This window comes from Sminthopsis crassicaudata, chromosome 6 (assembly GCF_048593235.1).
Source record: "Sminthopsis crassicaudata isolate SCR6 chromosome 6, ASM4859323v1, whole genome shotgun sequence".
Lineage (NCBI taxonomy): Eukaryota > Metazoa > Chordata > Mammalia > Dasyuromorphia > Dasyuridae > Sminthopsis > Sminthopsis crassicaudata.
The window spans coordinates 235432900-235450984 of NC_133622.1; the positions used below are offsets into that span (position 1 = coordinate 235432900).

Consider the following 18085-nt stretch of genomic DNA (forward strand, 5'->3'; position numbering starts at 1 on the left):
AGAAGTAATCCAAAGATATAATAAATAATTCTGAAAAGAATTGTAAAGTGTTCCCCAAAATGAGAGAATACTCCAAATCACTATTAATAAGAGAAATGCAAATCAAAATAATCCTGAGATTTCATCTTATACCCTGAAAATTAGCAAAAATTAACAAAAATTTTGGCAAGAGTTAATGTTGGTGGGGTTGTAGAATGATAGATTCACTAATACATCATTGGTAGAACTGCTGAAATGGTACAATTTGGAATTATGCAAATAAAGTGTCTAAAATGTCCATAACCTTTCAATTAGAGATTCCATTACTGGATTTATTCCCCAAGGAAGCTATCAATGAGAATAAAGTCCTCATATGCACCAATATATTTAAGGATCTTTTGTGATTGTTAATAATGACGCCCATCAGTTGGGAAAATGGCTAAACAAATTGTGGTACATGAAAGCAAAGGAATATTACTTTACCATAAAGAAATGATGTGTATGATGAATACAAAGAAGCATGGAAAGATCTATATAAAGTGATGTAGAGTAATGTAAACAGGGCCAAGAAAATAAAATATACAGTAACTACAGCAAGTGGAAAGAAAAATAACACACACAAAAATCAAAAGTAAATGTAAGAAAATTATAAAGATCAAACAGAAGTTGAATGAAGAGATAGGAGGCCCTCACCATTACCCTTTCATGGAAGTCCAAAGGTGCTACATGCCATACACTTTTTCAATATATTCATCACTGGATAGCTCTATGGGAGGAGGAAGGCATGAGATATATGGGATAACTACTAATATAAAGAACTGCAAATATCAACAAAAACTTACTTTAAAAAAAGATCACAAAATAAACAATTTTTATTCTCTAAAATGATAAAGATTTTACACAGACTAAACCAATGCAGTCAACTAGAAGAAATGTGTTGTTGTTTTTTTTAATTTGTACATCAGACATTTTTGATAATAGACTAACATGCAAAATGTATATAGAATTGAAACAAATTCCAGAAGTAAATGGCCATTACCCAATGATGAGTAGTCAAAGGAGAGATATATATATTTACATGTCAAACTTTCAATCTTTTCCAAATTACCAAAATTTTTCAAAATTAGTAATAGCCAGAGAAATGAAAATTAAAACAACTCAGAAGAATCATTTCATACTCATCAAATTAGCAAAGGTGAGAAAATATGATGCCAGAAATACTCTAGGGAAACCAATATATGATTCATTTCTGGCAAATCTGTGAATTGGCCCAAGGACTCTGGAAAACAATTTGGAATTATGCAAGAGGAGTTACTAAATTGCTCACACTTCAATCCAGAGATCTCACTATGGGGTTTATATACCAAGGAGTTTAATAACAGAAAAGACAAAATGTTAAAAAAATATTCAGAGCAGCATTATTTGTGACCACACACACACACACACACACACACACACTCTCTATGCCTCATGACTAGGAAATAGTCAGGTAAACTGTGACAGAGAAAGGCAATGGCTTGTTGTCTGGATGTGTAAAGAATAATAAATATGAAAAATTCAGAGAACCATTTAAAGACTCACAGAAAATGCTGCAGAATGAACAAAGTAGAATCAAAACAACAATATCAAAATAATGGAAATAAAATGAATATTACATGGCTGCAAAACTCATATTAAATAAAATAATGTTGGTACCAAAATACCAAAGCATCCTTCCTGTTAATCAGTAACCAATTAATTAATATGCATTTACCCAGCGAGGATAATTGCTAGGCAACGTACAAGATCCTGGGGGATGCAAAGATAAAGGGGGAGCAGTGAAGTCAGCAACACTCCTCTTCCTGAGTTCAAAGCTAGTCTCAGACACTTTCTAGCTGTGGGATCCTGGGCCAGTCACTTAACTCTGTTTGCTTCAGTTCCTCATCTGTCAAATGAGCTGGAAGAGGAGATGGCAAAGCCCTGCAATACCTTTGCCAACAAATCCCCAAACGGGGTCACCAAGAGTTAGACATGACTGAAACAGAACTCACCTGAAAAGCATACACATCAAATAATTTAAAAAATGCACAAATAAATCGCAGGAGGAGAGGGGAGAAGGTACCAGTAGCTAGGATAGTAAGGAAAAATTGTGTGGAAAAGTGCTAGCTGAATGAAGTCTAGAAGGAAATGAGAGATTCTAAGAGGCAGAAAGTACGAGGGCATTCCGGGTTTGGGCTGCTAGTAAAGACCAGGGTCCAGTCACAAACAAGGCCATCTGGGAGAGGGTTAGGGACCCTCCACTAGCCTGGAGGTCGTGGGGATAGAGACACTGAGGAAGGACAAGGCAGAGTTTAGGAACTAACTGGTCGTATTCCTCAGGAGACGGCCGGGACAATTTCCCTTCAAAGCTGAGAACGGAAGCTGCAGGGGATGGCATGGCGGCCATCCGCACAAGGCATCCCTTCTGCTCTCCAACGAGTCTCCAGACACAGAGACTGAGCCACCTGTTAGCTCGGCATCCCCAAATCTCGCAGAGCCCCACAAGCAGACAGTGCGTCGGGCCCCCACGGCCCTCTGGTATGAGGGAGGCGGCGGACCCAGGACTGCTCTGGAACAGCCACTCAACCTGCCTAATACTCAGAGCCGGCTTTCTCCTCCCAAATGAGAAGCACAAACAATGACCCCTACCACCTACTGACAGAGAAGCTTGGGTGCTCGGCACCTCACCATAGCCCTGGAGATAAGTACAAAAACGGTTTTGCTCACCTCTTACAGATGGAGAAACCAAGGCTCGAGGATCTAAAGGACTTTTTTTTTACAGTCAAACAGATAAATGTGAGCTGTGGGACCTGAAGCCAAGATCAGTATTGTGGCCCCTCCTGCCACAGCTTCCCAGGGCAATATATGGTAAGGATGCAAGGAGCTGGGAGTAGGAAACACCATGAAAACGTGGTGACACTCTGTGCCTGTGTAAACCCCACTGTGCGAGGTGCTCTGGTCAGGGCTGGGGACTGCCAGGGCAGGAGCCACGATTCGTCCTCTTTCTCCTCTCCTGCTCTGTGCTCAAGCTCTCCCTCCCTCCTTCTCTTTTTTTCTCTTTCCTTCTCCTTTGTCCTCTCTTCTCCTCTTCCCTCCCCCCTCTCTCCTTATCTTTCTCCCCATCATCACAAACACTAGGGAAACAAATTGCCTGAAAACATACAAAGCTGCCCAGTGAAGGCTGACCACAGTTTTGCAAAGGGCCCTGAAGAAATGCAAAACCTCCCAGCGTCACCGTGGTCTACAACTGGTAAAGTGGCTCCTGGGACTTAACAGGTCTCAACCCAAGTGATTCCTTTTTTCTGTTTTAACCTTGGCTCTCCCCTGCCACATCTCTTGCTTCTTATCCTCCTCTCTCTTCCTTTCCTATAAAGTTCTGAGAGTGAGCAGCTTTTTGCGGATTGACGTCTCAGAAGTCAACTATGAGATAATTGCAGAGGAAGCCGCTTTTAATCAACTGACAAGCAGCTTTTAGAAAATTAATGAGGACCAAATCTTAGGAAGGAGTTAATCAGTTCTGACAACAAAGGAGTCTGTCTTTTCTTCAAGTTTTCTCTTGTAGAAATAGTACCCTTCCAGAGAATCTTTCTCCTTGTCTTTTGGTATTCTAAACCCCCAAAGCAAGGAAGCATTAAGAAACTCAGGGCTGCTAAGGCCCTGCATTGAAACTCCAGACTCAATAAAATTAGCAAAGTGCAAAAGATTCTGTTATGTCACGTGTTCCATCTACTGAAGGATACTAAGAAAGATTAGATATTACAGAATGAAGTTACTGTAGAATGGGAAAAAATATGGCTAGTGTAGTTAGTCCACTGGATTAAATGAATTAAATGAAGTTTCAAAAGTGTGGGACAGAATAGCTTTACCTGGGAATGCATTCAGACCCAGAACTCGAGTTATCCCAGAATCCCAGATCCCAGAGTCAAAAGATTCCTCAGAGGTCATCTAGCTCAGCTTCTTCACTTTACAAATGGGGAAACTGAGGCCCAGAGAGCTTAGGCAATTTGTTCCTTCAGCTACTGACCTTTTTTCCTACTCAGTAAAGACAAGGCACGGTTTCCAGGCACAATGCTAATGAACTTCTAATAATACTCTGCCATCAAAAGCCACATGAAGATTGCTGTGAAATGGCATTAGCAGATGAAAGCCAACATGATGTTTCTCTAAAGTGGAGATGACAAGTTTAGTGACAGGAGCGGCTTCAGATTCCTCCCCATCAAGGAGCCTCCGGTAGCAGCAGAGTTCTTAAGGAGGCTCAGGCTGGGCTCGCTAGCACCTGCTCAGGTGGCAAAGGGCAGAATCCCTGTCTGGTTCACTCTTTTCTCTTTGTTCTAAATGGACATGACCAAGGTGACCTTGCAGTCAGAGGACAAAGGAATGGACAGGACCAAGGTGACCTTGCAGTCAGAGGACAAAGGAATGGACAGGACCAAGGTGAACTTGCAGTCAGAGGACAAAGGAATGGACAGGACCAAGGTGAACTTGCAGTCAGAAGACAAAGGTACAGACAGAACTAAGGTGACCTTGCAGTCTGAGGTCAAAGGAACGGACAGAACTAAGGTGACTTTGCAATCTGAGGACAAAGGTACAGACAGGACTAAGGTGACCTTGCAGTCTGAGGACAAAGGAATGGACAGGACCAAGGTGACCTTGCAATCAGAGGACAAAGGTACAGACAGAACTAAGGTGACCTTACAGTCAGAGGACAAAGGTAAGGAGTCTGGGCTTTTCCTTTTTGGATGTCAGAGCAGGCAGGTTCTGTTCCAAGCATCATACTACAGCAGCTGGGGGGGCCGCTCAGATGCTCATGTTCCCGGATGCCGTTATGTCAGCTGCGTCAGACCCCTGGCACCACAGTTCTGTGAGAGAGATGTAACCACGAAGAAAGAGTCCGGCCTAAGTGTCTACCCAGGAAAAACCAATGGTTGGAGAAAGTCTGTTTTTCAGACTATTTTACTCAGATAATGGGCAATTCATCAAGCTCCTCCATCAATGCCGATAGCTGGGACAGAGGCCACGTGCAGATGTGCCGGGCCACAAGTCAATAAGCATTTCCTACCTGCTGAGGCACTGGGCTAAGCCCTAGAAATACAACTAAGCAAAAAGAAAGACAGGCCCTCTCCCAAGAAAATGGCATTCTAATGGGCTTACATTTCAATGAGAGTGTGGGAGAGGGCTGACTAAGAAGGTGTTCCTAATCACCCTAGAATTCTACCCCCCACAAAGGACCATCTTGACAGTAATATTAGACAAATATCGATGCTCAGAGCTGGCAAAGAAGTAAAAGCGGGGTTCACGCATGGGGCAACAGAGGCGTGTGCTGGGTTGGCATGAGCAGGGCAGCAAGGAGCAGGAAGGTGCAGGGATTCAGAGAAGTGCACAGATGGCAAAAGTGATGGGCCTGTGAGGGCCAAAGACAACCAATAAGTGGGCAAATGGCTTGTGTGCCCCTGAAGGCAACTTGTGCAAGGCTCCCCCAATACTGGATGGGCCCCTTGGGGAGAACTTACTGAAGGACCTGGAGGAGAATCAGACTGAGGGGCAGAGACAGAATACTGAAGTTAAGCAAACAAGCCCTGGTTCAGAGGATTCAGAGGTGGAGGAGGTCTCATCCCTAACACTGACTACTACCTATGTCACCACAGGCAGGTCACTTAGCTTTTCAGCCTGTTTCCTTATCTGGAATATGAATACTTCATATTCTACTTCACAAAATAATTGTGGGGAAAACACTCTCTAAATGTTCATAGAATTTCTATAAATATGAACTATTGTTAAGTGAGAATAAAGATGGGTAAATTTTTTTAAAAAATAAGTTCATATTGATATCTTGTGCTTTAAAAGATCACCTTTATTTCTTACTATATGCCTCCCTGTACCCACTCTCAGAGAGCCATCTCTTAAAGTTGGTAATAAAAAGCCTTTTAAAAACCCTTTAAATATTCTTTTTTCTTTTCAAATTGATTTGTATTAGCTTTACTCTGCTAGATTTCCCTCTTTATTCTTCCTTCTCAAGAGCTATCCCTCATAATAAAGACAATTTTTTAAAGGAGGAAAAAAAAGGGGGGAGAGATCAAAACTCTTGAATACAGTTAAAAAAACCAAACAAACAAGAAAACCAACCAAACCTGCCATGCCACGTGATGCTTCTCCCCATGGCTTCCATGCCACCTTGACAAAGGAATACATCTCCCGAATCAAAGCTCCAAAGTAAGCTTTTTATCTGAAATGAGCTTCTTAGAATCAGCTCCTTCAGCCCCGACAGGCAGTCAGCATCTACCCCCCCATCATAACACTTCTGAATCTGGAAAGATTTCTGGAGAGGCAGAAGATTTCTACCCCTCTGTAACACAGAACTTCCTAGACTCCCCAGGATTGTAACTCACTTTTTGCAACAAGGGGTATGAAGAACAAGCACCGCGAAGCTTGTTTCCAATTAGAACAAAAACCACAAAAGCAGCCAAAGCAGAAATGACCTTGGAGACCCCACTGTGTCCAATATGCACCGACAAGAAGTCTTTCTACATCATTAAAGAATTGGAGAATCTCAGAATTGAAAGGCCTCAAAAACCCTCCAAGGAGTTAACCATCCCTTGCCAGAAGACCTGTGAGAAGAAGCCTCATTCCCTCCCCAGATGACTCACAACAGAAGCAGTCAAGTACCCAAAGGAGAGACAAATTACCACCATCCCCTCCCCCTAGAACCCAAAGAAAATGACCCAGAACTCTGAACCCAACAACTTTGGGAGTAGCAGTGACCCAGATCCCCAGAGCCCTGCTGCCAAGCCAGGCCAGGCCACAGCTTCTCCTCCACCACCAAACAACCAAGGCCGGGCAGGTTAAGCCCAAGACCTGCCAGTAATCCATTCTTGCTCGTCCCCTGGAAACCCTGATGGGAGTTGCAGCTTGGAACTATGTAGTGGGGCCACAACAATAACTACATCTACTGAAAACTCTGAAAAGAAAGTTCTGGTCACTAACATCCTTGTCATCATCAAGAGGCTTAAACAGAAGAACCCGATATGATGTTACAGCTGGGAGGGACGTGAGAGGCGATACCATTCTGCTCAGTGCTGAAACCTTCCATATGTGTTGTCTCCTCCATTAGAATGCACGCTCCTTACTGCCCATCGGGAAATAGCTGAATAAGTTATAATATATGAATGTTAGGGAATATTATTGCTCTGTAAGAAACAGTCAGGGGATGATTTCAGAGAGGCCTGGAGAGACTCACACAAACTGATGCTGAGTGAAGTGAGTGAGATCATTGTACATGACAACAGAAATATTATACAATGATCAACTCTGGTGGCCGGGGCTCTCTTCAATAATGAGGTGACTCAGGCCAGTTCCAATGGTCTTGTGATGGAGAGAGCCATCTACCCCCAGAGAGAGGACTGTGGGAACTGAGTGGGGATTTTCACCTTTTTTGTGTTGCTTGCTTGCCTATGGCTTATTTTCCTTGCTGATCGGACAGAAAGACTAAAGGGGTCAATCTAAGCAGAGAAAAAGGAATATAAATACAAATATTCTGGGAAACAGCTTAGAAGGGGATCGGGAAGGGCTGAGAAGATGCAGTCAAAGGAAATGAGCAGGTGAAGAGTCGAGAATGTACAAGTTTGGTAGAAAAGAAACCCCAAGAACCAGGTATGTCTCAGAGCACAGCTGAAAGGTACAAAGATCAGAAGGACTTATGAAAAAGAAAGGCAAAGAATGGAAAGTTAGAAATCTGCTTCAGTAAGAAAACTGAGGGCGAATCCAAGAATGAAGGGAGAGAGAAACATACAGAATGTCAAACTCAGGACTCCTATCCCAAATTAATCTCCCCCCCTCCATCTGATTAAGGGAAATGTTTAACAAAATAAATACAATATAACACAGATGATGCTAATTTGTGGTTTTCTTTTCTTTTTTTTCCCTGAGGCTGGGTTAAGTGACTTGCCCAGGGTCACACAGCTAGGAAGTGTTAAGTGTCTGAGACCAGATTTGAACTCGGGTCCTCCTGAATTCAGGGCTGGTGGTCTCTCCACTGCACCACCCAGCTGCCCTAATTTGTGGTTTTCTAAGTTATTACACGGCCACAGGGTTTCTATTTGACTTTGAAAAGGACTTGGCAGGCTGTTAGGACTGATTAACCCAGTAAAACGGATCCAGGGCTAATAAAGATGTATATCAGCTATTATCAACAGAGGTTTCCCCCAGGAATGTCTACAGGTTCCCTTAGTGGAGAAGAAGGAAAGCTCAGACACTGGAGGGAGATTAAAGTGCACCCAAGGCACTGGGGACTCTCCCTTAAGGAATGGCAGTTGGCCCAACACCCTCATCTTATTGTAACTGTGACAAATCCCAAAGGGCTGCATGATTTAAAACTGAATTAAGAGGGTGAGAACAGCTGGATCTTCCAGCTTGTAGCAAAGCCATGATTGTAAGGGCAGAAGCAAGTTACCGGGAAAGTCGCCGATCTGTACAATGTGGGAGAAAACTGATTGTTTCATTAAATCCCATGACTTCATTTTAGTGAGATACAAACATCATATAAAAACTACTTTTTAAGATAAAAAGTAGTATAAAACACCAGTTGAAAAAGAAAGGTCTTTGTGGTCTTCTGCAGTGAAGAGCAATCATGTCTGCTCTCGCTAAAAGGCCAATGGCCGGCAGCCCATGCTGGTGGTCCCTTCCACAGGGTGGGGGCTCAGAGTTACATGGATGGGTGACCATGTCAATGGAGAGAAATGCCCTCAGAGAACAGCCCGACCTAACCTTCCAGGGCAGGATCATCAATCCTCGACTGTCAGGAACTTCACTTTTCTCCTGATTGCCAGATGGGGCCTGAGAAAGCATCCCAAAAGCCTGATCAGGCGGCCTAAGAAATTATTCTTCAGGAGGATTGGTAGCAAGGAGCTGCAGGGAGACCTCAGCAGGGCGGCAATGGGCTAATTTAATTACACCCAATCTCCTCAGTCCAGACTTCCCCGATAGATTGCCTTCTCAGTGCTGCCAGGCCTATGTATGACAATCCATTCCCATTATCCCAACTTCTGCTCCTGGACCAATGCCAGTCTGCCCGAAGGCAGCTCCCTCAGGCTAAATATGGGAGACAGAAGCCGCAGCAAGGCCAGGGAACCGAGCTGCGCCTAGAACGCTGGGGAAGGCTGGCTTGCCGGAGCAGTCTGGAGCTATAATTTCCAGTTCAGGTCTTGTTTTTCAAAAGTTCTAAGTGATCACGCCTCAGCCAGGGAGGGTGGAGGATATTAGCTTTTGAGTCCCTGGGGAGGGAAAAGCAGACAACACCCTTTGTACTCGACTATATTTAAATTAAGCAAAAGTCAGAATGGTCTAACTCGATACATTTTTCTCCTTGAGATCTACAGGGGACTATCAGAAGTGAGGAAGACTGGGCAGGTTTGCTAAGAAGCCTCCCCGACCTCTGGAAATGCTGCTACAGAAATGGGAGGTACTTTTCAGACCGTGCTATAACCTGAAGTGGAAACAAATGGGCTTTCTCTGTGAAGGCTGACGGGCATCTTGGATGAGAGGGAGCAGGGACTAGTAGAAAGTACTTAAGGACAGAAAGTCCCTAGCCTCCAATGCTGGGCCTGACACAGTGCACAGGTCCCTTCACCTCTCGAAGTCCATTTCAGCATCTGTAAAATGGGGACAACGCCAACCTCCAAGGGCTGTTGAGGCAAAAACTCTTTGCACTAAATAAACAAGAACAGAGTTCACTGTTTGTTCTACTGAACGATTCAATCAGTGAAGTAATGTGAAGTAATGCAGTCTGACAGGTGGTACCAGAGCCCTTACCTGAGCCGTCTGAGAACTTCAAAGATGGCCAGAATGGACTGTGTGTCTGGCTGAGCAAAGCTGGAGGGAGGGGCTCACGATCAGATCAGTCATGTGATTTCACACAGGGTATGAAATTCTGTACAAAATTCTGTCCATCAATTCTCAAAGAGTCACAGCTATCTTAGACTAAGTCTTTGCCAGGGGAGGAAGCGGCCACATCAACAAAGAAAAGGAATCCTGATTTAGCCAAGTAACTCTTTTTTGCCATTGAGGCCAATATTTAGGGAATGATCCTTGTGTAGAAGGGCCCCTTCATGTACATCACCACCTCTTAGGGGCCAGTGGAACCGCCCTGAAGGAGGAACAGGAGGTGCAAGTGCCATGCAGGCCAAATCCCCTTGCCCATTGCCTTCCCTAAGGCCAGGATCCTGAGGAAACTTGCTGTCCCACCAGCTCCGTTTTGAGCTCAAAACTGGCAGTCATCACCAAGAGGAGGAACTCTTATGAAGAGGCTTGCCATCCCCCAAATCTCCCCCTTCTCCCCCCACTATCCACCGCCAATCAACTACGAGCAGGGGACAGGTAAGCTCAAGAACCTTGGGACTACAGAACATCCATCTGTCAAATGGTTCCATATTAGAAACTGGACGGGTTTCATGAAAAGAAATGATATTAAAGTTCCTTTGCCACCTCACCTAGCTAAGGACCACTGGGCCTGTCCATCTGACCTGCAGCTGAAATCTCCTGTGTGTCCTGCCAATCCCTATTCAAAACTCCCTGAGGGAAAAAACTGTCTCTTCTCTCACTGGATTCCTACTGCGCAGCACACAGTGAACGTTTCCTTGTCCTTCACCGATTCGCTCCTCTACAACACCACCAAACGAGGGACATACTGGGGACTGGGTAATTTCTACAGGTTAAGCCCTCATTTGGAATAGGTCAAGATGCAGAATCTTAGAAACTGAAGAAGGTTCCTCAGATTTCATCTAGCTCAATCTGCACTTGAAAAAGAAATCCCTTTAAAACACACCTGCTGAGGAATACAGAGAGGCCTGGAGAGACTTAAATCAACTGATGCTGAGTGAAATGAGCAGAACCAGAAGATCATTATACACTTCAACAACAATACTGTATGAGGATGTATTCTGATGGAAGTGGAAATCTTCAACATAAAGAAGATCCAACTCACTTCCAGTTGATCAATGATGGACAGAGGTAGCTACACCCAGAGAAGAAACACTGGGAAGTGAATGTAAATTGTTAGCACTAATATCTGTCTGCCCAGGTTGCATGTACCTTCGGAATCTAATGTTTATAGTACAACAAGAAAATGATATTCACACACATGTATTGTACCTAGACTATATTGTAACACATGTAAAATGTATGGTATTGCCTGTCGTCGGGGGGAGGGAATAGAGGGAGGGGGGGTAATTTGGAAAAATGAATACAAGGGATAATATTATAAAATATATATATATATATAATAAAAAAAAAAAAACAAAAAAACACACCTGCCAAGTGATCAACTGGCCTAGGCCATCACATTCCATTTTGGACAGTCCTAGTTGTGAATTTTTCCAAACCTCAAACCTAAACACGCTTCTCTGCAGCTTCTGGCCTGAGGGACCAAGAAACCCTGCTGAACGAGATGAGGTGAGATCTCTCAAGACAGTTGTGAAAATGGAGTAAGGAGCAAAACAACTGTTTGGATACGTATACATATATTGTATTTAACTTACACTTTAACATATTTAACATGTATTGGTCGATCTGCGATCTGGGGGAAGGAGAGGAAAAGTTGAAATAAAAGGTTTTGCACTTGTCAATGCTGGACCTAGGCATAAATTTTTTGTAAAAATGAATTAAAAAAAAAAAGAAAAAAAAAAGAAAATGGAGTAAGGCTTTATCTACTTCAGAGTTGGAGTAGGCCTGAAGGTCGTAGAGCATTGGTCTGAGGGCATAACTCTAAGGTCCCTTCTGCTATCCTCCCATGACATCATTTTCTCCCTATTTCAATCAAATATGGGCAATTATGTACTTACTGGCCAAGTTCAATTTCTTGCTAGTTCGACTATTAATTGCATCTACTCTTTAAAGGAACAGCCTACATTTATATGGTGTTAAAATGAATGTTTTATTTTTCAAGTCTATAGCTGCTCTAGGAATTTTGTGGGAACTGTAAGTTTTCTGAAAGCAATTCATTTCTACTAAGATATCCCATCTGTCTAAAGCAAATTATTTAATGTTTATTTACATGCATGATAGTCTCCTTGTTTAAGGAATATGATAAAAAACAACAACAACAACAACAACTTAGACCAGGATTTTAATCTGATCTGATAATCTGATAGGGTTATTTCCAAAATTTAATTTTTTTTTTTTTAGAATGAAGAGAATATTAATGTTAAATCTAAAAGATCTGAAAGTTTCTTTTATGTGGAAACAGGATGGACAACATGCGACTTAGAATTTTTCTTTGTATTGAGTATTTTAAAAGCAAAATGATCTGTGGAATGTTAAACTTAGATATGAAAGGTAAGATGTATAAAGCTGTGAACTTTCAAGGATGAATCTTTTACTGTGATTCTTGAGAACTGGATTCAACTGAAGCTTTGATTAATGATAATTGCTGTAGGAGATAAAATCTTTTGGGACGGAAGCTAATATTTATTTGGAATTTTGAATTCAGGTCTGACTGTCTGCATAGGTCATCAAACTCCACAGTCTGAAGGTGGAATGGTTAAAAAGTAGGACTGTTACCTGAAGTAAAACTGCCTTAAATAAATCATGGCCCTGATTTTTCCTCTTACAGAGCAAGTGGTCAGAGAGATATAAAATACAAGTATGCAGATATTTTAATTTGCAGCCCAGCCCCAGGACTTTGATTGCAGCTATTATATCTTCCTGGAGCTAGATTTTCTTTATCTAAAGGCTTACTTCCCCTAACTTGGGGCCACTCCCACTTTACCTTTGGCTCTTTGAGAGAAAGCTGGGAATCTCATCCTGCCCAGATGGGGCTAAGTCTTTTTTAGGCCCCTACAAGTTAAACTACTTTGTCTAGAGCCCTTTACACTGTATATTGATGGAAAGCAGGCCTGGGTCCTTGGGGTCTCTGGAATCTTAGACCCCTGACTTATTTATCAAAGATCTAGACTGTCTTCAAATGCTTTTTTCGTGTTTTGCATGATCATGGGGGATATGGAAAGAGAACTTTTGACACCCAAACAATTCCCCATTAAATATGCAGAGAAATGAAATGAAGGGGAACTCACTCCAAGTGAAGGGAAGCAGGCTTATAGATCAGCTGCCCACATTGCTGATTGGTTGCCCTTGATCAGGGGTCCTCAAACTACAGCCCGTGGGCCAGCTGGGTTATGTCAAATGGGCTGAGGGGCGGACACAGAGTGTGAGCTTTTGTTTTTAGTATAGTCCGGTCTCCCACAGTCTGAGGGACAGTGAACTGGCCCCTGATTTAAAAAGTTGGAGGACCACTGTCTTTGACCATGGCAACAAGATGAGGTGAGATCTTTCAAGACAGTTGTGAAAACTGAGTAAGGCTTCATCTACTTCAGAGTTGGAGTAGGCCTGGACTCTGAGCACTGATCCAAGGCCGACCATCCCGACAGAAGTTTAGTCCATGAAATCGGTACCAACTCTTGAATTATCTTAGAATCTGCCTGAATTTCTTCTCCTCTATCACAAATTCCAAAATAAAGTGGTCAAAGCCCCCAAGATTCTCATTCTTTCCAATTCAACAATTCTTTCTTATTGATGAGAATCAGATTTGGAAAGGGATTTTCACTACTGGTTCCTTCTCACTGAATGAGGAAATTATTATTAAGGCAAGTAAAAAATCATCAGTTTCTATGTTTTAGCAAATTTCTAGTCACTGTCCAGCTAAGTAAAATCTCCCATCATTATGCTAACGGTGTGATGTTTCCTGAATTCTTCATTCATTTCTTCTTTCTAGGCACTAAAACATGCCTGTAGTCTATTCTGCCAATATCACTCAGTTTGTGCTCCCATTTATCTCCACAGAAAACTCACAACCACAGTCCTCCCTCTTCCTCTGGTTTCTGGACTTTCTTACATGAACACAACTTTTAAGTGTAAAATGCTGTTACCCTGACCTTTGCTAAGCCATCCTGCTGCTTTTGGAGAAGGCGCCTGCACTTTGCAGAGACCTATTTCAACCATGGATCTGAATGACCCTGGTAAACCTCACCTATCACCCCCACTTTGTACATCTGTCCTGTCACTGGAGGTCAGAGGCTTTTATTACTCACTCCTTTCTAAGATTTCATCTCCTATGAATTTCTGGGTCCCCACATCAGGTTCTTAGATCTTTGCCATGGCTAGAGGGGCTTGCTTTCTTTTCTGTGGGCTCAAGCCCATCCATTACTTCCATTCAACAAGTATCCGCAGCATTGTCCAGATGCTATTAGGGCTAAAAGAACAGCGTGGATGATCACTGCCCATAACAAGCCAGGAGGAAGATGAAGAATACACTGGTGGTGTGTAAGAGGCTCTGGACCTGAACCTCCTGGGGGATAGTTGAGACGCCTTTGTGTCAGGACCCTCCCGAACCTGGATCTGTCACTGTGGCAACTGACCCGGTAGGATCTGGGTGGGTGCAGGGGAGGCACAGTAAGGATTGGCTCTGCCTTCGGGGAGGAATCAGGGAGGAGTCCAAACTCTAACGGGGAAATATGCTATAAAAGAGCGAGCACGGAAAGGCTCTGGGAGACACAGCTGACTTGTAACTCCAATAAGCATCACTGTGTTCTATCCACCTCGGCTCTCTGTCTGGTGATTCCCTCCTCCAGTCTCCAGGAGGAGGGCCGGAGACGTCCGAAGCCCCGTCGGGTCGGGGAAGCTGGAAGAGGCAGTCACTGTTGAGGTTTCCTGTGAAAGGTCCCAGCCCCTAACAGTGGTGGATTCGTTACATGAAACAGTTTTTGTCTCTAGGCCCCAGGTGTCTCATCTGTAAAATTCAAGCTTTCTAAGTTTGCCTGTAGACCTGACACCCACATAGCTGATCTCCCAGGGGGTGGCAGGCCAAGGCTGACAGGCATCATAAGCCAGGCCCATAAGGACACTAAAGTGGAGAAGACATGTCAAACGGAGAGAACGGGCCCGCCTTGGAGGCTTTTTTCACCTGGTGACATGGAGAGAGGTAGGAGAGAAGCACTTGCCATATACCTCATTTCCCATCAGGTCCATAACACATCAACAAAGAGTATTTCATGTTATGCCATCTATTATTTTTTTATAGCTTGCATTTTAAAAAAAACCCAAAATTTTATGACAAGCAAAAATATTTCATGGGTTACTCAGCATGTCTCAGGAAGAGAGCCTCTTTTTGAGGTAAGATAGAAGAGGAAAAGGCGTTGGGCATTTCCAGAGATAATCCCACTGCTGGTATAAGAATTCTGCCTTCTATCTCCTTTACCATCCTAAGTTTTAGTGAACTGCCACTACCCCTCAAGCCTTGGAACAACAGATGTCGCCAGCTCTCTTGGCCTGAAATGAGCATCTTCCTCGCAGCCAATAACTGTACCAGTGACTAGGGGAGCCCAGCTCCCCACACGTTCTTACAGGGCCTCATAAGCTAGTGCAATAAAATGGCAGGACTCACCCTCATGGAGGTCTCTCCACCATGCGGCTGCTGCAGTCTGAAGACCTGAGCTACCATGTGCTCTGTGGAAGGGTGTAGCAGGATCCTGCGGGAAGCCAGTCCAACCATCACGTACCGCCCCATAGGGGACAGGCTCACAGAAATGGCATTGGGGCCTATGGATGCAACACAGCAGTGAGTTGTGGGCCCCGCCCAAACCTCACTTTCAGTCTCAATCCCTCCCCAAATATTCCTGAGAGGACTCCGCCCACTCAGTCTGGGCCTGGGTCCTGGCTTTACAATATCCCTTTAAGAACAAAGGCCACAGAGCTAGATGGGAGGGGGACAGGGCAGGCCAGCCTAAGGAGAGATGGTGTATGAGGAAAAGGGAGACATTTGTAGACACAGGACTTGGCCATGTCACTGTGGAACTTCACCTTCCCGGGCCTTAGGCAGTCCAGATGGTGAGCAGATAAGCGTACTGGCCTATAGTCAGAAGCTCTTGGGACTGAATCTCACTAACCTAAACTGGGGATGAGCAAGCCTGCAGGATTCACCTTACGGGGCTCCAGGGAGATTCTGCACCTAAAACACTACATGAATATCCGGGATGATTTTAGTTCTAACAAGTAAGTGGGCTGCCTCAAGAGGCAGTGAATTCCCCATCCCTGGAATTATCCAAGCCCAGGGTGGATTCTCCTTGGGGAATCAGGACACAGGACCAAAGAATGAAGAAAGGACCCTGGAAATGCCCCCAGCTCCAGATTTCTAGGTTTCCACCCAAGCCACGCTTTGTGGCCACTTCCCTTGGCCACACCGCGGAGGGAGCTAAATTCAAGGAGCTTCCGGTTCTGTGGTTCTCACCGAATCGTTTGGTATACAACATCTCGCCCAGATTGTGAGGTGCCAATGAGTACACTGCCAGGATGCCCTCGTCAGGAAAACCTCGCTGGCTGCTGGGGATGAAGGCGGCGAGGAGCTGGCCATCTGCTGACACGTCACAGCTGGCATCATTGTAGATCTTACAGTTCTGCACCAACACATTCACAGAGGCTACAAGAGAGAGAGAGGGAGGGAGGGAGGGAGGGAAGGATGGAGTGGAAAAGAGAAAGGGGAGACAGAGAAGGAGAGGGAGAGAGAGAAGGGAGGGGAAAGGAAAAAGGGGAGAAAGAGCAAAGAGAGGGAGGGAGGGGAGAGGGAGAAAAAAAGAGAGACAAGAGGGAGAAGACAGGGGGTGGGGAGAGAAAGAATCATATTGGAGATATGGTGATATAGAAAAAGCGGTAAAATTAGAACTCTCCTGAATAGTTATCAGTGATCACAGTTCAGTGTGGGGGTGTCAGATATACAAAAGCATAAACCCCAAGGAAGAGAACCCCTGGAGGAACTACTTGTCAGTCAGGAATCTGGCCATTTTGGCTATCAAAAGTGTCATGTGCTTGCTGTGTGACCTTGTGGAATCTGTTCGAAGCTGTCCCAGCCCCTGTGCCGCACTTTCCCTGCTGACCTGGGCGGGTTATAGACCTGGACAAAGCAAGCTCACTTTTCATTCCTGTCCTGAGTGTTCTCTGCTAAACATGGGCAGGCTGGCCAACAGGCTTTAGCTCTATCCCATCCTGCTATAAGCTGTCCCTACCAGCAACACTCTGAGAAGCCGAGTCCTTGGCCTGGGGCCTGGCTCTGGGAAGCAAGAGTACGTTCGTCTACTTCTAGGTAAATAGAGGAATGGAGATGGCAGGGAAAAAAAAAAAAAAAACAACTAACAGTCATTGTAGCCCATGTTGTGTGGTTAATTCTTCGTACACTTAGAGATTCTCTGTCAGGAGAAAACAGATTTCCTCTTGAAGGAATCTAGAACATCTAGAAAAAGAAGCTCCCTTCCTTAGCCAAAGGCTTGGGATGGATTTGCTGCCCGTAAGACATGCCAGGCTCTTTAAGGGCCCCGACCAATTCCCACAGGGCTAAGCTACTTGAAGAAAAGAGGAAATGCCTTTTGGGGAGACGTCACCAGGATAAGACAAGACAGGGCTTTCATTTTCCATTCTCTGTATGTTGCGAATAAAGCCACTGAGATGACAGAGCAGATCAAAAAAGGCATCAGAACCAACTAATTGAGCTGTTGTGCCAACTCCGATTGCTGACACCTACAGCACAATTACGCACAAAACCAGGGAGGGACCACAAGCAGCATTCTGTTTGCTAACTAATAAAATAATGACAGCCAAATACTCATCACCATCACCATTAGGCCTCTGGACTGCTCAACTTCCAACCCACCATCTGCTCTAGTCCTGCGGCTGGGTTTAGCTCGTCAGCATCGGGACCAGCTGCTCCTGGCATTCGCCCTCTCCCTCCGTCAAGCCTGATCTGTGACTGTCTAGTGGGAAAAGAGGAGGAGCACAGACAAGTGGACGGGTGACTGCTGGGGAGGCAAGGCCTCTTCCTTATTGCTGAGTCACGCAACCAAGAAGCGACTCAACAATCCCATTTTTGACAAATGAAGGCAGGGAAACATTGATGAGAAAAAATATCAACCAGAAAAGATTTGGAGCTGGAAGTGACCTGAAAGCCAATCCCTTTATTGTAAAGAGGAGAAAATGAGGGTCTGAGAAGTTGAAGGGAGCAGAGAATGGTGACAGAGTTCACAGGGGCCCTGGTTCCCCTTCCTTCCAGAGCCTGCCT

The 18085-nt window shown here is 44.4% G+C and overlaps 1 protein-coding gene across 7 annotated transcripts in view; it reads right to left on the reverse strand.

Annotated features, from left to right (window-relative positions):
* AMBRA1 (autophagy and beclin 1 regulator 1) overlaps window positions 1-18085 on the reverse strand; it is a 171493-nt gene that overhangs the window by 25075 nt on the left and 128333 nt on the right. For all 7 annotated transcript variants that reach the window (XM_074272290.1, XM_074272291.1, XM_074272292.1 and 4 more), the window contains 2 exons: window positions 16268-16456; window positions 15425-15579 (listed from right to left, as the gene is read on the reverse strand). In XM_074272290.1, coding sequence (XP_074128391.1) covers window positions 15425-15579; window positions 16268-16456 — 344 coding nt within the window. The remainder of the gene's footprint in view (window positions 1-15424; window positions 15580-16267; window positions 16457-18085) is intronic.